We start from the raw sequence: 22,534 nt of genomic DNA on the forward strand, positions 1-22,534 counted from the left end.
TAAAGTCTGCCACTATTTCCACTGTTTCTCCATCTATTTGCCATGAAGTGATGGGACCGGATGCCATGATCTTAGCTTTCTGAATGCTGAGTTTTAAGCCCACATTTCAATCTCCTCTTTCACTCTCATCAAGAGGCTCTTTAGTTCTTCACTTTGTGCCATATGGGTGGTGTCATCTGTGTATCTGAGGTTATTGATATTTTTCCCGGCAATCTTGATTACAACTTGTGCTTCATCCAGCCCACCATTTCTCATGATGTACTCTGCATATAAGTTAAATAAGCAGGGACATCTCCAAAATTTATGTTTCCAGTGGATGCCTCTTCTGAGCTCCAGACTCATATATTAAATTGCCTAACTGAAACTTCCTTTGAATGTGCCATGAGCACCTGAATACCGAACATATCTTCCTTATTTAATGTGCTTCTCAGTTTATGGTCTCAAGTGAAATTTACTACTATCCACCAGAACTCTTGTCAAAACTGAATATACAATATCAGCCTTGACACCTCCTTCTCTATCTCACCACTTCTAATCTGTCATTAAGATGTGTCGGTGTTATCTCCTGAATAATTCTCAAATCAATGCAACTGTCTCCATTTTTACTGGCATCAATGTAAATTACTGCTATAGGCTGTTTTGTCTTGACAAAATTCATATGATGAAGTTCTAACCGAAACCAACCATACATGAAAACGTAATCATATTTGGAGATTGGGTCTTTAAAGAAGTAATTAAGTTAAAACAGAGTCATTAGGGTGTCCTTATAAGAAGAGGAAATCTGAAACACAGACACATACAGAAGGAAATGATGTAAAGACACGGGGAGAAGACAGCTCTATGGACATTTGTTTACAAGTCTTTGGATATATTCTTTCATTCCTCTTGGATTAATAACTAGGGGCATATTGCTAAGTCATATAATACATGTATGTTCAACTTTTTAAGGAAAAGCCAAATTCTTTCCTAAAGTGGTTGTACCATTTTACATTTCCCTTTAGCAGTATATGAGAGTTACAGTTGCTCCATATCCTCACCAACACATGGTATGCTCAGGTCTTTCAACTTTTAGATATGTACTTAAATAACAAAGACCATTTTAACTTTTCACTTCCAAACTAGAAGTTTTTATCTCTTTTTCTTTCTCATTGCACTAGTTAAGAAAATGTTAGGCAGAAGTAGTGAGAGCACAAAGAATACTTGTCCTCCTACCTGATCATTTCTTAACGGTCACTTGTCATTTTTTTATTCCATCTTTACTTCTAAAACCTATGCAGGTATTCTGGATTCTTTATCAATTAATTCTAACATCTGAAGTCCATAGCGTCCTTCAGAAGTTCTTTAGGAGTCTAAAACCTGTTTTGCATTGTGTTTATTTTTCCCGCTGACTCTCAATCACAGATTCTAGTCTATTTATATGACTGGTGATTTTCAACTATGAGCTCATAGTTGGATGACCTTAACATGTGGAGAATTCTGACAGCTAAAACTAGAAATGCTTTCCTCTACAGAGGATCTGTACTTGCTTTTTGTGAAAGTAGGTACTGTTACCAACCCAGGAACATGTTAGCCACAGTCACAGGTCTCAAGATCTCAGGAGCTTTAATGCAAGGTTCATTCTCCCACCATGCTAGAGACCCAGAGCTTAGTAGACTGACCCCATCATTGACATGAACATTTGACTTCAGAGCAACTTCAGCATTTGCAATGACTTACAGCTCACACATCTCCACTACAGTTTCAACTACTTTATCTGCTTATGCATATCTGTATATGCATATGTCCCTCAGAGATTCTCTTATTAAAAATTAAGCTTTTCTAACATCTAAAATTTGTTTTAGCAGGGAGAGGGCTCTTAAAAATAACTCATCCTCCATGGAAGCAACCTAGATTTCCATCGGCAGACAAATGGATAAGAAAGCTGTGGTACATATACACAATGGAATATTACTCAGCTATTAAAAAGAATGCATTTGAATCAGTTCTAATGAGGTGGATGAAACTGGAGCCTATTATACAGAACTAAGTAAGTCACAAAGAAAAACACCAATACAGTATATTAACACATATATATGGAATTTAGAAAGATGGTAACGATGACCCTATATGCAAGAGAGCAAAAGAGATGCAGATGTAAAGAACAGACTTCTGGACTCTGTGGGAGAAGGCAATGGTGGAATGATTTGAGTGAATAGCATTGAAACATGTATATTATCATATGTGAAACAGATCGCCAGTCCAGGTTTGAGGCATGAGACAGGGTGCTCAGGGCTGGTGCACTGGGATGACCCTAAGGGATGGGGTGGGGAGGGAGGTGGGAGGGAAAGTCAAGATGCGGAACACATGTACACCCATGGCTGATTCATGTGAATGTATGGCTAAAACCAGCAAAATATTGTAAAGTAATTAGCCTCCAATGAAAATAATTTTTTTTAAAAGTCAAAAAAATAAAATGTATTTATATTATGAAAAAATAAATAAAAAATAACTCTTCAAGCTAGTAAAGCAAAAATCTTCTAAACCTTTACAGATAAGAGTATTTATTGATAACAAATGACTTAAGACATGTAAATTGGCTTACTGCCACTTTTTTTTTTTAATCAAATTAGGATGCCATTGATAAATGAGTTAAACATTTTGCTCATTTTTCTAAAAATATTTCATATTTGGGTGTCCTAAAATTTTTTTGAGTCTTAAATGCTATTATCAAATCATTTAATACATTAAAAAGGGCAAAACAAAACACATTCTTTTTCATAGTTAAAATCCTTGTTAGTACTACAGCTGCTCAAAATGCTGAATACATTCCAAATATAGCCTAATGCATCCTACACACATAATTACAAGATTCTGTTCAATGATAAAAAAAAAATGCTGGCTTAGAAAATGAAGGTATCATATCTATACTGCCACATACAGCTAAACTGGCTTAATTCTGCAGATAAGAATCTGCAACCTGTTTGCTACTGTTTGGATCCTGAATAATTTGTCAGTACCTTGGTACACTCACTTTCAAACAAAGTGCTACATATAATATTGACGAGTATATAGCGATACTAGAACTTTTTAACTTTAAAAGTTTTAAAAGTTTTTAAAAAGTTGCCAAAATTGAATTTTTGATGTCTAGTCAACAGTCTAGAAATCTTATTTAAACTAAGAAGATATATCCAATCAACTAACTTTTGTAAATAAAAATAATAAGAGAAAAGAAGTATTTTCCACAGTTAAATCACATAAATAATTAATATAACTGTAAGCATAAATGTCTTTTCAAATTTATAGAATGAACTGAAATTAACAGGCTAATTTTACAAGTTAACCAGAAGATTCATTAAATTAAGCAGAAGCAGAATTAGTTATCTTAATTAAGGAAAAGTTTTCATAAGGCTCTACATTAACTATATATCTTAAGATTTGTTATGCCTGATATAATTGGCCCAATTTTACTTTATACTCAACATATTTATGCCCTTTTTACACTATGATGTATTATTTATAGCATGATAAACATTTACTGCAAAATGTTCTGAACTAATAAAGCATTCACATTTGGCAATATTAACTTCAAAACTAAAAGTTTTAAAAGTAAACACATTTTTTTTTTGACTAATACAATATAAACGATTTAACAATTCTCACAAAATCTCACAGAACTGAATGAAGGAAAATCATCATTACTTTTTCTACAACTACAGAATTACTAAATGTTAGATCATAAACTCGTGATTCTGTAGTGAAATGAGACATGTAATCATGACACATTTATAGTGAATCCTTGGTATTGTCTTATTTAAGGAAGCAACATTTCTTAAATTTCTGACACTCAGCATAAATTAATATACTTGTATATCATGTTATCAGAACTGTTAAAAAAAAAAACAAAACTAACCTTCTTTGCACACTAGAGTTCTTTGTTACCACGCACATGGGAAATTTCTAACCCCTAAATAATTTAACTTTTAAAGTTTAAAAAAGACTGAAATAAAAAGTAGGATATCAAATTATTGAGCCAATCTCTGAATTAAGTCTACATTATCTAATTTTCCCTCAGAAAACCTCAGCTCAATGGGTAATATTATCACTCTCATTTGATATCTGACATTCTGAAACATTATAAGACCTACCCAAGGTTGCATAATCAACAAAGGAAATCTCAGTTCTGTTTAATACTAAAGTCCAAGGACCCAGTTCTTAATAACTGTATTATACTTCCTTTAACATTACTTGACTAGATGTTCAGAAAGGTAACCTTTAAATTAAATATCTGGCTATCCAAATGATTTAAAAAAAATTATCCTTAATCCAATAAAAATTATTTTAGAATATTTTAAGATTTTTTTAACCACTTGTATTGACTGTAAGAGATAAATTTTAAATAATGAACATGGCAAGGCAGTCCATTTTTCTTCATATAAAGTCTTAGAAACTTAGCTAATCAAGTTTTTCCTATAAATATAATCTTTTTAAAATTCATAGGAAATACAAAATAAATCAATGACATACCACTGCTGCTGCTGCTAAGTCACTTCAGTCGTGTCCGACTCTGCGACCCCATAGACAGCAGCCCACCAGGATCCCCCGTCCCTGGGATTCTCCAGGCAAGAACACTGGAGTGGGTTGCCATTGCCTTCTCCAATGCATGAAAGTAAAAAGTGAAAATGAAGTCCTTTAGTCATGTCTGACTCTTAGCGACCCCATGGACTGCAGCCTACCAGGCTCCTCCACCCATGGGATTTTCCAGGCAAGAGTACTGGAGTGGGGTGCCATTGCCTTCTCCAGACACACCACTACACACCTACTAAAATAGCTAAAATCCAAAACACTGACTATATGAAATGCTGACGAAGATGTGGAGCAATAGGAACTTTGTTTCTTTGCTAATAGGTATGTACAATAATACAGTCACCATGACAGATAGTTTGGCAGTTTCTTACAAAGCTAAAAATTCTCTATAATATACAGCAATCATGTGCTTTGGTGTTTACTCAAATCAGCTAAAAGTTTATATGCACACAAAAATCTGCACACGAACATTTATAAATTTAAATCATAATTGTCAAAAAAATGGAAGCGACAACACGGCCTTCAATAGGTGAATGAGTAAATAAACTAGGTCTATGTACAAAGTAAAATATTATTCAGTGACTAAAAGAAATGAGGGATCAAGCAACAAAGACATGAAGAAACCTTAAATGCATATTACTAAGAGAAACCAGTACGAAAGGCAACCTACTGTATGATTCCAATTATATGATATTCTATAAAAGATAAAACTCTAAACACAGAAAAAAGATCAGTGGTTTCCAGGGGTTAAGAGAGAAGTGTGGAAAGGATGTAAAGGTGCAGCACTGAGTATTTTTAAGTGTACCTTTTTTATATGATGGAGAAGGAAATGGCAACCCACTCCAGTGTTCTTGCCTGGAGAATCCCAGGGACAGAGGAGCCTAGTGGGCTGCTGTCTATGGGGTCACACAGAGTCAGACACGACTGAAGCGACTTAGTATTTTTAAGTGTACCTTTTTCGTATGATACTATACACCCGCTAGATCATAGAAAAAGTCGGACACGACTGACACGACTGAGTATTTTTAAATGTACCTTTTTTGTATGATACTACACACCCGCTAGATCATAGAAAAAGCAAAAAACATCTACTTCTGCTTCACTGACCACACTAAAGCCTTTGACTATGTGGATCACAACAAGCTGTGGGAAATTCGTAAAGAAATGGGAATACCAGACCACCTTACCTGTCTCTTGAGAAACATATATGCAGGACAGGAAGCACCGTTAGAACTGGACATAGAACAATGGATTGGTTCAAAATTGGGGAAGGTATATATCAAGGCTGTATACTGTCACCCTGCTTATTTAATGTACATGCAGAGCACATCATGTGAAATGCCAGGCTGGATAACTCACAAGCTAGAATCAAGACTGCAGGAAGAAATATCAACAACCTCATATATGCAGATGATACCACTTTAATGGCAGAAAGCAAAGAGGAACTAAAGAGCCTCTTGATGAAGGTGAAAGAGAAGAGTGAAAAAGGTGGCTTAAAACAATATTAAAAAAACAAAGATCACGTCATCTGGTCCCATCACTTCATGGCAAAATAGATGGGGAAAAAATGGAAACACTGACAGATTTTCTTTTCTTGGGCTCCAAAATCACTGTGGATGGTGATGGCAGACATGAAATTAAAGGATGCTAGCTGGGCTTCCCTGGTAGCTCAGTGGTAAAGAATTTGCCTGCCAAAGCAGAAGACACAGGTTTGATCCATGATCTGGGAAGATCTCACATGCAGTGGGACTTGTGCCACAACTACTAAGCTTGTGCTCTAGAGTCCGGGAGCTTCAACAACTGAAGCCCATGTGCCCTAGAACCCGTGCTCCACAAGAGGAGCCATAGCAATGAGAAGCTCATGCACCACAAGAGAGTAGCCCCCGCTCGCCAAAACTAGAGGAAAGCCTGTGCAGCAATAAAGACCTAGCACAGCTCAAAATAAAAAAAATTATTAAAAAAAAAATTATGTTTGCTCCTTGAAAGAAAAGCTGTGACAAATCTAGACAGCATATTCAAAAGCAGAGGTATCACTTATCCAACAAAGGTCTATAGTCAAAGCTATGGTTTGCCAGTAGTCATGTAGAGATGTGAGAGTTGAACCATAAAGAAGGCTGAGCACTAAAGAATTGATGCTTTCAACTGCTGTGCTGGAGAAGACTCTTAAGAGTCCCTTGGACAGCAAAGAAATCAAACAAGTCAATCCTAAAGGAAATCAATCCTGAATATTCACTGGAAAGATTGATGCTAAAGCTGAAGCTCCAATAATTTGGCCACCTGATACGAAGAGCTAACTCACTGGAAAAGACCCCAGTGCTGGGAAAGACTGAAGGTAAGAGGAAAAGAGGGCGACAGAGAATGAGATGGTTGGATGGCATCACTCAAACAATGGACATGAGTTTGAGCAAACGCAGGGAGATAGTGAAGAACAGGGAAGTCTGGCGTGCTACAGCTCATGGGGTTGCAAAGAGTCAGACATGACTTAGCAACTGAACAATGAACAATAATGAAGACAGGAAATTACATATTTGCATAATGCCTTATGCATCCTGCATTGGTGTGGTACATTTGTTACAAATGATGACTATGAGGCCAGGAGATTGATAACTGACAGAAGGGAAACTTTACAATATAAAAAAATAATACATTAATGTGCTTTATAGGAAAAACTAACAACTGAATGGATCATACCATTTTCAGAGAAGACATTATATGACAGTTTAATAACCATTAATTAAATCTCTCATACACCAAAAATTTTCATCTTAGTCTCTATCAGGACATTGAAAACTTTTTAATTAATTAATTTTAATTGGAGGCTAATTACTTTACAATATTGTGGTGGATTTTGCCATACATTGACATGAAATCAGCCATGCGTGTACACGTGTCCCCTATCCAGAAACCCCCTCCCACCTCCCTTCCCATCCCATCTCTCTGGGTTGTCCCAGTGCACCAGCTTTGAGTGCCCTGTTTCATGCATCGAACATGCACTGGTAATCTAGTTCACATCATGTGTATAACAGAAAATGAGAAATTACTATATGCAGTTCAGAAATTAGTCTATAAATAGTATCATTTAGCATCTACTCAATAAACAAACAAGCAAAGAAAATCTGTGGCTATCAAGAAATACATTTTCTTTTAGCTATTTGACGTGTAGTCTCTCTGTAAGACAGGAACACAAATAATAATGGCTCATTATCTTCCAGTATTCCTTAATAAAGAGACAAAAATACTTTCATTTAGACATACCTTAACTATTTCTTCAATGAAACAAATGTGAGAGACAGGATCCCTCTTCTTGGTTAATATTTTTTGTAGATGTTGCACCTAAAAGGAAGGAAAAGAGGGAAAACATATATAATTGAGTATTTTCAAATGTAACAAGCATAGAGTACAGGTACTAGAAACACTAAGGGAAGGGAAAAAGCATTTTGCTAGAGCCCTTACATACATTATAATTAGTTACGGAGGTATTTCGAACTTTCAGAGATTTTTAAGAAAGCTGCCCAAGATCACACAACTTTGAATAACTAAGAATTAAACCACAGCTCAGCAGGTAGATTCTGCCTGCAATGCAGGAGACACAGGAGACACAGGTTCAACTCCTGGGTCAGGAAGATTCCTGGAGGAGGAAATGGCAACTCAATCCAGTATTCTTGACTGAAACGAAAACTCCCATGGACAGAGGAGCCTACTGCACTGTAATCCAAAGGGTTGCAAACAGTTGGATACAACTAAGCACACAGCATGCTAACCCATAATTAATACTATTTTTTACTCTCTCAAATATTTACCTGACCACAAACAGTAAAAATATGATCCACAAGTTTCTCCATGTTGGTCCAGAGGGAAGCACGAAAAGCTGCAGTGTTCCCTGGAGTTGGCATGGTAGATCGTCCAGGTCCCCCTGTTTATGAGAAACAAAAAAAACAAACAAAATAAAATGTTTTAAATTTAACAAAATGTATGTTATTATGAAAAGCACATACAGGCTAACAAATGAGAAGTTTCTTTATGAAGAAGTAATAATTTATCATGAGTGATATAAAAAAGAATCTTAACCTTTTGTTTTTAAGAAAGAAAATAAAACCACACACACACACACACACCCCACCACACACACCCAACAAGGATAATACAGAAAACAGGAATTCCCTGGAGAAGGAAATGGCACCCATTCCAGTATTCTTGCTTGGGAAACCGCATGGACAGAGGAGCCTGGCAGGTTACAGTCCAAGGGGTCACAAAGAGTCAGACACGACTGAGTATGCATTCACTAACACTCTCCACAAAAAGAACAAGATACTGCAGTTTAGATATCTCGTTTGTTAAATGAAAGTATTAATCTTGACTCTATAAATTGATAAATGTAACATTCTATAAATATTTTTAATTTGAATATAGTTGATTTATTCTATAATTCTTTATAACAGTTTTTACCTCCAATCAGAATAGATCTCCATTATAAAATACCCTTAATGGGAACCTTAAAACCCCTGCAAATTAAGACTATGCTCCCATTTTCTGTAACTTCTCCTGTTTCCTCTTAACCTGACATCCCATGAAGGGATATGACATATCTGATTTTCTGCTTAATTTCAGATAATGTCATTTCACTGTTTTCCACTCACAAATGGGTTGAGGCCTTGAGGATCTGAAATAGAATCAGTAGAAACATATTGGTACTTACTCAAAATAAAGTCTTAAAAGCCACAAAAGCTAGAAAATAAATAAGAATTTTGGATAGCTGTTTTTTCTTTTTGGGGATCTTCAGGCCTTTAACATAAACAGTGAATAAACCAGAATCTTAAAAGTGTAGAGGAATAGAAAATTTTTTAGTAAAACAAGCAAGAAGATCGCTATCACAGGTGAAAGAGTTTTAAATATAAGTTTGTGCCCCCAAAGCCATAGATATATAACTTCATGAAAATGTGACCAAGGATACTAGCATTGGTATCAGCCTCCAACACATGTGAGTGAAAACTTATCATGTATTTTTGAATCCATTTGAATATGCCCCAGCTCACCATTCTGTCAAAGAAAAAAAACTCAGTAACACTGAAAGAGAACATTCCCCATTCCATGATATTCTACAGGAGCCATGAATTTCTATCATTCAAAAATTTGGGAAACCACCTCTCGTGTTTAGTTCCTCATCATACCAGGTTCTGACGTTCCTGGTTATTTAGAATTAAGCTTGTTTTATACATATATACACATACACAAAAATTAATATGGGTGTATATGTATAACTGAGTCAACTTGTTGTGCATCTGAAATACTGTAAGTCAACTACACGTCAATAAAATATACACATGTATAAAAAGAAAGGATCTTGGACTCAGACAGATTCAAATCACCAAGTATAGTTCTAGCCTTCTCAGAAGCTATCTTACTGTAGCTATGTTCTTTATTTGTGCTTGACCTAAAAGTGCAAAGTATAGGGACAGTAAGTATGGCACATTAATCAAGTGAGTTTGGTTTCAGGTTATTACCTGCTGAATATGTATGTGGTTAATTTTATTATTCAGTATGTTGCTGGTATGAGGAAGAAGTCCCTTAATGAAGTCATGTAGGAATGAAAGATGCCCTTGCCATTATGTTCTTAGTAGGAATGTTCCCGTATTTGTTCAGACTTCAGTTATGTTCTATGTACAACTAACACTTATAGTTTCAAAAATGCAGATTTTTCTTTGTATCTTGTCTTCATAATAAGGAAATAACTTACTAAATCATATAAATTGATACACTATGTGCCTAACAAATGCAGAAAATATTTCTTCCCCCTCTTCAAAAAAAAGGAATTAATAAAAATGGTTTCCTAGAGGGGGCAGCTGCAGTGGTAGGAAGCGGGACCAGGTGAGAAGAATAGAGATAGAAGCAGTGAGTCTCTGTAGTTCCAAATAGGAAAAGGAGTACGTCTAGGCTGTATACTGTCACCCTGCTTATTTAACTTCTATGCAGAGTACATCATGAGAAATGCTGGGCTGGAGGAAGCACAAGCTGGAATCAAGATTGCCAGGAGAAATATCAATAACCTCAGATAATCAGATGACACCACCCTTAGGGCAGAAAGCAAAGAAGAACTAAAGAGCGTCTTGATGAAAGTGAAAGAAGAGAGTGAAAAAGTTGGCTTAAAACTCAACATTAAAAAAACTTAAGATCATGGCAACTGGTCCCATCACTTCATGGCAAAGAGATGGGGAAACAACGGAAACAGTGAGGGCCTTTATTTTTGGGGCTCCAAAATCACTGCAGATGGTGACTGCAGCCATGAAATTAAAAGACACTTACTTCTTGGTAGGAAAGTTATGACCAACATAGACAGCATATTAAAAAGCAGAGACATTAGTTTGTCAATAAAGGTCTGTCTAGTCAAGGCTATGGTTTTCATGTGTGGATGTGAGAGGTGGACTATAAAGAAAGCTGAGAGCCAAAGAATTAATGCTTTTGAACTGTGGTGTTGGAGAAAACTCTTGAGAGTCCTTTGGACTGCAAGGAGATCCAACGAGTCGATCCTAAAGGAGATCAGTCCTGTGTGTTCATTGAAAGGACTGATGTTGAAGCTGAAACTCCAATACTTTGGGCACCTCATGCGAAGAGCTGATTCATTTGAAAGGACCCTGATACTGGGAAAAATTGAGGGCAGGAGGAGAAGGGGACAACAGAGGATGAGATGGTTGGATGGCATCACCAACTCAATGGACATGGGTTTGGGTAAACTCTGGGAGTTGGTGATGGACAGGGAGGCCTGGAGTGCTGCGGTTCATGGAGTCTCAAAGAGTTGGACATGACTGAGCGACTGAACTGAACTGTGTTGCTTCTTAGCAATAATGAAACTAGATGTATTTTAGGATGGTGCAAATGAAGGTTCTCTTCACAAACAGAACAAAGACAGGTGTGTAATCAGGATTAGAGGTCTTTCCTACTGCTGCTCCGTAAAGGAGAGAGATAAGACAACCCCTCACTAGAAATGAACATGTCTGAGAGTCAAACTCTGATCTCTATGCAACAATCCTCAATGAAAGAATACAAGGCTTATTGAATAAAAAAGTGATTCTGTACTCAGAGCAGTGAAAATAGGTCAACCTGGAGCACGACGGACCAGAGAGTAAAAAAGTGTTTAAAGACCAATGGAGATTAGGAAGCTTCCACAAAACAAATGTGAGAGTATCTGGTAGGTCAAAATAATACCAATGATAATAGTTTCTAAAATATTGATTAAAAAAATATTCCCTGAGCTCAGAGTTTAAAACTCAAATGTTTAAAAAGGGTGGGAACTGCTGTTTACAGTAAACTGTCAGTTAATAAGTGCAAAAGAAATGATAATGCTAGGAAAAAATCACTATTTTGCAACTACCAACTAGTAAAATAATGAAGGAATAATTATCGGTGGGTAAAATGTTACGGGGAACAGGATGTTTCACATGGTGCAAAGTATGCACCCAAAGTTACTTACTAATTACTAAGAAAAGAGTACTTTTACAAGCAGCAACCTGTCATACACTATAAGAACAAACAAGCAACAATGACACAGACTGACATAATTTTGGTGCTTCTTATATCATATAACGGGAAATACACATCATCTTATGGGTTTTTTACCTTGAATGTAATAATGAAGAAACAATCAGACAAATTCTGAGTGTGGGGTTTGCTGAACATGTTAATGCCATAAAAGATAAAAAAGATACTGCTTTTTTATGATTATTATTATTATTAAAGCAGAGTAGAAACAAGACAACCAATGGAATAGCATAATGGCTAATTGGTTCCAGTTGGGAGGGGAAACAGCCATAAAGAATATTTTATGGAAATAACTTAAAAATACTGAATGTGGATTACATGCAAAATAATATTAATGTATCAGTGTGAAATTTCTTGAAGCTAATGCCTAAGAATGTTACTGGATATGGTATACATGCACAGCTCTTTGCACATGTTAGAATGTTTCAACATAAAATGAGGATTTTTAACCTCAAAGTGAAAAGTACACATTTCAATTTAAGTTAAACTTAAAGACTAGATAGTACAAGCTAAGCTAAGCTAAGTCACTTCAGTCGTGTCTGACTCTGTGTGACCCCACAGACAGCAGCCCACCAGGCTCCCCCGTCCCTAGGATTCTCCAGGCAAGAACACTGGAGTGGGTTGCCATTTCCTTCTCCAATGCATGAAAGTGAAAAGTGAAAGTGAAGTTGCTCAGTCGTGTCTGACCCTTAGCGACCCCATGGACTGCAGCCTACCAGGCTCCTCAGTCCATGGGATTTTCTAGGCAGGAGTACTGGAGTGGGGTGCCATTAAGAGCCCATCAATGGTTAGAGTCTATCCTACTTTTACAGAGGGCAAGAATCAAGAAAACCAGAGGCTATGTTAGTAAGCTTTTCACTCTAGTTTCTCAACAATTCCAAGTTTAGGAAAGAACTACATGCTCCTTTTTTTGTCTTCTTTGCCTTGCCCTGTGACTTGTGAGATCTTAGTTCCCTGAACAGGGATTGAACCCGGGCCCCAGCAATGGAACTTCTAAGTCCTAATGACTAGACGACCAGGAAATTACCTACATGCTCCTTTTGTAAAGAGATGTTTATTATTTTTTTACTCTGATAATAATGGAAAGCAGTAACAAAGAGAAACATTTAGGAGTTTAAAATATGAATACTCCTGTTCAAAATCTAGGTCTAATTAATTTTTCAAATTATTTGCAATGTTGTACAAAGAATATTAAGTAAAAGTGTACATGAACTGGAGAGGTAATACTGAAACAATATGCAATTATCTTAGATGCTACATAAAGAATGAACTTGTAATAGTGAGGAAAAGGCATGCAGTGAATTTGTAAAAAGAAGAAAATATCAAATTACTAGAATATGTATAGCTTTGTTTTATTATAAAAATTATGGAATCCATCAACCCACTACTCTTACAATAGGTAAGAGCAGAAATACAAAAAGGTATTGTTTTCTGCTAGGAATTATTTGGAAGAACTGAGGCACCAAAAAAGACTAAGATCACAGTCATTGGTTCTATTAGTTCCAGTGGCTTCATTTTTCTCATTTATACTTGAATACTTAAGGACTTTTATCCTCATACATTAAATACATCTTGCTGAAGAAATAAACGTAATAAAAAATAATCAACATAGAACACCTGTAAAGGGAGCAAGAATAACTAAAACAAAAAACTGATGCCATTATCCACTAGTTTTATGAACCTCAAAAAACAAAATTAAGTGTTTTAAACTAAGTTTTATTAATGTGAAAGAAGAAACTAAGAAGTACTCAAAGAAACAATACTTGAGTAACTTCTAATTAATGGAATAAAATCATTTTCTTGCCTTTGTCCCTTAAAGGGCAATGGAAAAAAGAAAAAAAAGTAGAAAAAAATATCAATTTCAAAGAAACAAAGAAATCAATTAAAAACTTCAAACTTTATGAAGTATATATGCCAAGTGCTATAGATAAATCAAAATGAACAAGGAAGCAGATAGCTGACATCCTAGATCATTAGCAAGGAACAATCTGCTCCTAAAATCAACTGTAAGAATTTAGATAAGCTATCCACTGATTCTTTGCTTAAGAGCGAAAAGGGACAGGCATAGATGGGCCAGGAGAGAAGCCAGAAAAATGTTCAACATTGCAGAATAGGGAAGAGAGAAAAGCAGAAGGAGAAACCATTATAAAATGACATGTACAGTGTATGAGAATTATGCATGAAGCAGGGCACCCAAAGCCAGTGCTCTGGAACAACCTAGAGGGATAGGGTTGGGAGGGACATGGGAGAGCAGTTCAGATAGGGGGGACAGATGTATACCTGAGGCCAATTCATGTTGATACATGGCAAAAACCATCACAATGTAGCAATTATCCTCCAATTAATATAAATTAATTTAAAAAAAGAAGTAGCCCTCTAGCATAAAGAACTGAGCTATTTAAAATTCTAAAACATGATACTGTTAAAGTACTGTACTCTATATGTCAGCAAATTTGGAAAATTTAGCAGTGGCCACAGGACTGGAAAAGGTCAGTTTTCATTCCAACCCCAAACAAGAGCAATGCCAAAGAATGTTCAAACTACCATACAATTGCCCTCCTTTCACATGCTAGCAACTTTATGCTCAAAATCCTCCAAGCTAGGCTTCAGCAGTACGTTAACCGAAATCTTCCAGATGTACAAGCTGGGTTTTGAAGAGGCAGAGGAACCAGAGATCAAATTGACAACATTTGCTGGATCATGGAGAAAGCAAGGGAATTCCAGAAAAACATCTACTTCTGCTTCATTGACTTCATGAAATGTTGACTGTGTGGATCACAACAAACTGCAGAAAATTCTTAAAGAGATGGGAGTACCAGACAGTTCACCTGTCTCCTGAGAAATTTGTATCTGGGTGAAGAAGCAACAGTTAGAAGTAGACATGGAACAATGCATTAGTTCAAAATTGGGGAAGGAGTAACACAAGGCTGTATACTGTCACTCTGCTAATTTAACTAACATGCAGAGTACATTATGCAAAGTGCCAAGCTGGACAAATCACAAGCTGGAATCAAGACTGTCAGGAAAAACATCAACAACCTCATATATGCAGATGATATCACTATAATGGCAGAAAGTGAAGAGGAACTAAAGAGCCTCTTGATAAGGGTGACAGAGAAGAGTGAAAAAGCTGGCTTAAAATTAAAAATTAAAAAACTAAGATCATGGCATCCAGTCCCATCAGTAAGTCAATAAGTGTTAGTCATTCAGTCGTATCCAATCTAACCAGTCCATCCTAAAGGAGATCAGTCCTGGGTGTTCTCTGGAAGGATGGATGCTAAAGTTGAAACTCCAATACTTTGGCCACCTCATGTGAAGAGTTGACTCATTGGAAAAGACTCTGATGCTGGGAGGGATTGGGGGCAGGAGGAGAAGGGGACGACAGAGGATGAGATGGCTGGATGGCATCACTGACTTGATGGAATGAGTTTGAGTGAACTCTGGGAGTTGGTGATGGACAGGGAGGCCTGGCGTGCTGCAATTCATGGGGTCGCAAAGAGTTGGACACGACTGAGCGACTGAACTGAACTGATACCAAGGTTGTAAGAGACAAGGTTCATAAATGTAAGTCAACTGTTTTAATATATACCAACAATGAACAAGGGGAATTTGAATTTGATAACAAAATACCATTTACATTACTCCCCGTTCCAAATGAAATACCTAGGTATAAATAGGGCTTCCCTGATAGCTCAGATGGTAAAGCGTCTGCCTACAATGCAGGAGACCTGGGTTGGATCCCTGGGTCGGGAAGATCCCCTGGAGAAGGAAATGGCAACCCACTTCAGTATTCTTGCCTGGAGAATGCCATGGACTGAGGAGCCTGGTAGGCTACAGTCCATGGGGTCACAGAGTTGGACACGACTGAGCGACTTCACTCAGGTATAAATAAACTGAACAAAATATGGACAAAAACTATATGAGGAAAACTAGAGAACTCTGACGATAAAAACCAAAGAGGAAATAAATATATACAGAGATATTCCATATTCATAGACAGAAGAAACAATATTGTGAAGATGTCAGTCCTTTCCAGTTGGATCTATAGATTTAATGCAGTCAAAATCTGAATTTTAGAAAAAAATTTTTCTTCTATCAACAAACTGATTCTAAAGTTTATATAGAGAGGAAAAAAATCAGAACAGCTAACACAATATTGAAGAAAAAGAACAAAGTTGGAAGACTGACTAGCCAACTTCAAGACATTATATAAAGCTTTAGTAATCAACACAATGAGGTAGTATTGGCAAAAGAAGAGACAAATAGATCAAAGGAACAGAATAGTGAGTTCACAAATATACCCACATAAATACAGTCAAATGCCCTTTTACAAAGAAGCAAAGGTAATAAATTTGGCAAAGGCAGAATCTCCAACAAATGATGTTGGAATAACTGGGTAACCTCAAGCAAAAAAATGAATCTAGACACAGACTAGACACAAACTAAGATCATGGCATCCAGTCCTATCACTATGGCAAATAGATGGGAAAAATGTGGAAACTGTCAGATTTCATTTTCTTGGGCTCCAAAATCAATGCAAACAGTGACTGCAGTCATGAAATTAAAAGATATTTGATCCTTTGCAAGAAAAGCTATGATAAAACTAGACAGCATATTAAAAAGCACTTTGCTGACAAAGGTTCATATAGTCAAAGCTATGGTTTTTCTAGTAGTTATGTATGGATGTGAGAGCTGGACCATAAAGAAGGCTGAGTGCCGAACACTTGATGCTTTCAATTGTAGTGCTGGAGAAGACTCTTGAGAGTCCCTTGGACAGCAAAGAGATCCCACCAGTCAATCCTAAAGGAAATCAATCCTGAATATTCACTGGAAGGACTGATGCTGAAGCTGAAACTCCAATACTTTGGCCACCTGATATAAACAGCTGACTCGTTGGAAAAGATCCTGATGCTGGGAAAGACTGAGGGCAAGAGGAAAAGAGGGCAACAGAGGATGAGATGGTTGGATGGCATCACTGACTCAATGGACATGAGTTTCAGCAAACTCAGGGAGATAGTGAAGAACAGAAAACCCTGGCATGCTGCAGTTCATGGACTCGGAAAAGGCTGGACATGACTTAGAGACTGAACAACAAGACGACACAGACCTCACATACTTCACCAAAATTAACACAAAATGGATCACAGACCTAAAAGTAAAAATGTCAAACTATAACATGCCTAGGAGATAACATATGAGAAGACCCAGATGACCTTGGGTATGGCAATGACTTTCTAGATAGACTACCAAAGACATGATATGAAAGAAATAACTGAGAAGGTGGACTTCATTAAAAACTTCTATTCTGGAAGAGACAAATAATCAAATCTGCAACTTGATTTTTCATATAAGGATGCTGAGAATTATCTATATTGATAAATTTATTACCATAAATATTATATAGTAGTCTAATTAATAAATAAGCCGGCTTATTCATTTTCCAATGAAGGAGAGACTGTTTTCATTGTTTAACTATTATGAATAATAGTAAAATAAAAATTCTTATACAGATGTGACAGAGTTTCTTTAGGGTATACTCTTACAAAGGCAATTATAAGATCATAAGATATACCCATTTTTAACCTTATTGATCAGTACGATAAAACTGAATAAAGTGGTTGAAACCTTTTCTTCTCCTACAATCAGAGTATAAGAGTTTCTGCTCTCATTGGATATTTAGTTCTGGTCTTACATTTTGCCAATCTCACAGAGAAATAGAAATCTTGAATCATTTGTATTTCTCTAATAATTAGTTCACATCCTCTAAAAAGAGGCTAAACATCTTTTCATGTTTATTGGATCTGTTCTTCTGTATTTGCCTATTCATATTCATTGTCTATTTTTCAACTGAGTTATTTATCTTTTTCTTAGTGGATTACAAACTTTCAGGTACATCTTGGGTAGTATATTTTCCCATGTAATTATGTTATTTTTTAAATTTTGAAACAATCTTAAACATACAGAAAATTTGAAATTACAGTAAAAAAATTTTTATTGAATCATTAGGGAATAAGTTACTGACATGATGCACTATCACCCCTGAAGGCTTTAATGTGTATTTCCAACAAAAATGACATTGCTATACATAATCTCAATATAACCAACAAGATTAGGCAATTAACATTAACCCTGCCAATGTAATATCTTTAAAAATAAGTGATTATTCTTTTAAAAACAATAAAGAATAGGATTTCTACACTAAATCATGGTATTCACTCCTCAATAGATGACAATAAGGCTTGAAAACACTTCATTCTTTCCAAAAAGAGGAGCATACATTAGGATAGACAGCAGGTAAATAATTGCTTTCAATTTTTTTTCCTCCATTCTTGACAACACAGTAGAGAATGAGATTAAACTCCTTCTGCAAGTTTAAACATTAGATCAAACTTTCTGAAAATAATTGCTGGGGAAAGTTGAGAGGGAAATCTCCTCTGGCAATTTCTTTTCAAAGCTGTCCTCCTGGGATGGTCTTAATACAGACTTATTCAGAGGCTGGGGCTAACCTTTAAAAATCCCTTTAAGATCAAAGATTCTTTTCTCTCTTTTTATCTTGTACAAATTATTTATGAGGGACATACTCTTATTTAAAGTTATATTTATATAGCAAACATAAAAATAATAATCAATGGCTGAAAATGTTTTAGTATTAGCTCTGCATCAAGAACTGTTATTGAGTTTACATGGACAACTGTATGATATTAGAGTATCCTGTTCAATACAAAAATGCGAAGAGGAGAAAACTTTTTTAATAGGCATTAAAAAAACACTCTGGGGAATTTTTTCAATAGTCTGAATAAAATAAGGCAGTAAAACTGAAGAAAGAAATGGAATCAAGACAGATTTGTCTGTCTTTAAGTATAAGAAAATAAAGAGCATGATTGTATGCGATGGGAAAGAGATAGAATGAAAAACTGATGATGTGGTAGAGAGAAGGGATCTATGAGAGCAATGCCTTTCTTTGAGTGATGGGATCTAAGGCAAAAGTAGAGTATTTGCCTCTGTTAGGAGCAAGTACAGTTCATCCATATTAACAGGAAAGATGAAAGATTTTAAGGAGAGAAATGCAAAGTTAGGGTTGCTTAGGAAAATGAGAGGCACCCAGAACATGCAGTCTCTCCTCTCTATGAAGTGTGTTATATACATGAATGTCACCATCAGGCATGGTTTTGCAGGAAAAGGGCTGGGGACAACTGCTGTCTTGAATCTACCTGCTTGGTTTTTCCTTAGATTTTGCTATACTTGTAATGTTCCCAAAGCTTTATCAGCATCTATCAATCTCCACACTCAGCTGTTATTGCTCCTGAGTACCAGAATTATACATGCCCAGAAAGATAAAGTATGATAGAGATTGTATTTCCTTAAAAAATATTTTCTGCCTCAATAAGAAGTACATGTGAGGATAAGGATTTCAGAAAGAAAAATATGTTCCTTTTTTTCCCTTGCATCTGTTTCCTCTGAACTAAATAAAGCCACAGTTTATAGTTTTTATCTAGAAGTTCTGAATATACCAATTGGCCAGTTCAACTCACTGATTAGACAAGTTATAAATAAACTCTAAAACAAAATTTCTTCTCTCGTTTTCTGTCTACTAAAAAGTGAGTCATTAGATTACGTTGAAACTTGAATGCTTCACATACTATTCAAAGGACTTTTCAGTTATAAATAAATAAATGAAGCTAAATATAAACCACATCCATACCTCTCACAGCTGACTGGGAAGGCTGAGTCAAAACTTTGATATCTAATGCACTGTTGATATTTTCTTCTATTGCAGCACAATATCCATCCACAACATTGGTAATAGTGTCCTTCAAAGTTCCAAGATTATGGAAAACCTGAAGAGCAGTTCCGACCTGGGTTGGATTCTTTAAAAAGGTGGTGGTGGGGTAGGGTGAGAAAAGATATAAGTAGGAAAAGAAACAAAATAAATATAAATCTACAAATCTAAGTGGTACTTGAGCAGTTACTATAATATTTTTTAAATTATTATAAACAAGAACAAAAATAATGTATTTGGAACAAATATTATTTTTAGTCATTACTTATTTCATAAAAGACAAAGTTAAATACCATGTGTATGATTTCCTCCCTTTCCCTTTTCCTCCTCCTTTAAAGGATAATCACAAAATAAAGAATCTGTTATATTACTGGAGCTTACTTGAAATTTACCATTAATCTCTACGAAGAGAGCCATGTAAGAACTAACAACCCTATATTTGTTTAGAAAGAAATAAATTGTGCACAGTAAACTGCAGGTTGAGCCTTGTGAACTGATACTACTATTCATTGTATTATCTTCCTTCATCCATTCACTGAAACTACAAATATATATACATAGAGTGTCCACTATGGGGTCTATCTTGCTTCTATCTGCTAGAACTATAGTAGTAAATAAAACCAGTTGAGTTTCTGCCCTTATGGAACTTAATATTTACTGAGAAATATATAAACAATAAATATAAGAGAGTATCGGGTAGTGATGTATGCTATAAAAAAGAAAGCAGGGAATAAAAAGAGAGAATGATGTGTATTATTATAGAGGGAAGAGCCAGAGAATGCATCTCAAAGGTAATATTATAGAGGGAAGAGTCAGAGAATGCATTTCAAAGGCAGTATTTAAACAGAGATCAACATCTGGAAAATATGGGGAAATACAGATCTGAGCAGGGGTATCAACAAAAGAACCGAGGTGGAAATGTGCTTGGTAGCTAATGAAAGAGCAATCAGGCCATGGTGGTGGCTGGAGCAGACAAGGGTAAGCAACCAGGGGGAAGTGGAAACACCAGTGAGTAGATTCAGTCCACAGTGATATAAATAAGCTGCTGGATTTGTCATTAAGTAAATGACTGAATTAACAAGGTATATCTACATTAACATAGTTATAGGTCCAAATAGCTGAAATTCCTCTTTCATTTATGATTCAGCATCTGTCATTAAAGGCACACAATTAAAAAGTGAGATTATTTCACTAACATTTTCTTGACTGTTGAGTATAAATAACACAAAATGTTATTTCTGAAGTCTACTGGAAATAGTAAGAGTACGTGGCACACACACACTCGGCAGCAGGGTAGGACCAGCTTAGAGACAAGATCAGGAAACAAGGTTGGTGAACACCCGTTTTAGACTGTTTTTTAATTAAACAAGAAAAAGTAGCAAATGGACATTGTTTCATATTAAACATGCTTTTGCTTTTAGTAGATACCAAGAATGAAAATTAGGCAGCTATAAAGACATTTCCCTTATCACTATTCAAAGTTTATATAATCTAAGAAAGCACTACCTGACCAATTTCAAAGAATATCTTCACCTTAAAAACTAGAATATAGACACATATTATAACATTATATTTATTGCCTTTATTATCCTCAAAGGATCTGAAAATCAGTTTCTCAACATACAGGTTTTCAGTAACTTACAATAATTATGTAACTTCAATAGCTTACAAAGAATGTACACTGAAAGTTATATGCATATGTTAACTGAAAACAGTTGGAGTCTTATTTTACTTGAGAGATCTAGTCAAAATTGATCAGTCTTCTTAAGTTTCTACTCCAAAAATTAACTACCAAAAACTTTCAAAACAGTAACATGTACAGGGCAACATTAAAGAAGCATCCAGTATCAGAATGGTTATCAGCGAAAGACAACAAGTGTTGGCAAAGATGTGGAAAAAGGGGAACCTTTACGCACTGTTGTTGAGAATGTAAATTAGTGCAGCCACTATGAAAAATACTATGGGGGTTCCTCCAAAAATTATGTAAGTAACTCTGAGGAACTCAGCTCTCCCCTCTGTATCCTAAATTCATAATCTTAAAATGATGAGGACAGATAGATTTCCAAAGCTGGCTGAAGTTCCTTTTTTAAAAAAAATAAAAATAAAAATGTAGCCAACAAGATCCCAGCTCTAAAATTCTGATTCAGCTGGATCAGACTGAGGCCTGGTTATTATATTTTAAAGCTCTTCAGATGCAGCCACCTGGGAACCAACATTTGGAAACCACTTGACTAGATGACTCTGCCAGACTTTGAAAAATGAGAATCATTTGTTCATGTGAAAGACAGGATTTTCTGGTAAAAAGAACCAAATACAGAGAGAAATGACAGAGGAAAATTACAGAGTATGCTTAAGGAGTGGTACACAGATTTTACTGCCAGAAGTTTTGCATATGTGGGGGGAAAAAAAGATAACCCTGAACAAGCAAATAAGGGTCTGGTCACTGACAACCTTGGACTGCATTCTGTGAAATTTCTATTTAATATTACTGGTAACAGAAAAATGATTCATGTAATAAAATTATCATAATCTAAGATGTTTGAGAAAATAAAAATAATTACATCAGCTCTGGCAATAATTTTAAAAAGAAAAGAAGGAAAAATAGCTTGGACTAGGGAGTTGTAATTAAAAACAAAGAACAGGACAGATAGGAAAGAT

The 22,534-nt window shown here is 35.8% G+C and overlaps 1 protein-coding gene across 3 annotated transcripts in view; it reads right to left on the reverse strand.

The window, feature by feature from the left end:
* COG5 (component of oligomeric golgi complex 5) overlaps positions 1-22,534 on the reverse strand; it is a 281,698-nt gene that overhangs the window by 113,644 nt on the left and 145,520 nt on the right. For all 3 annotated transcript variants that reach the window (XM_010841464.1, XM_010841466.1, XM_010841465.1), the window contains 3 exons: positions 19,799-19,964; positions 8,364-8,476; positions 7,819-7,896 (listed from right to left, as the gene is read on the reverse strand). In XM_010841464.1, the coding sequence (XP_010839766.1) occupies positions 7,819-7,896; positions 8,364-8,476; positions 19,799-19,964 (357 nt within the window). The remainder of the gene's footprint in view (positions 1-7,818; positions 7,897-8,363; positions 8,477-19,798; positions 19,965-22,534) is intronic.

This window comes from Bison bison, unplaced genomic scaffold (genome assembly GCF_000754665.1).
Source record: "Bison bison bison isolate TAMUID 2011002044 unplaced genomic scaffold, Bison_UMD1.0 scf7180017864162, whole genome shotgun sequence".
NCBI lineage: Eukaryota > Metazoa > Chordata > Mammalia > Artiodactyla > Bovidae > Bison > Bison bison.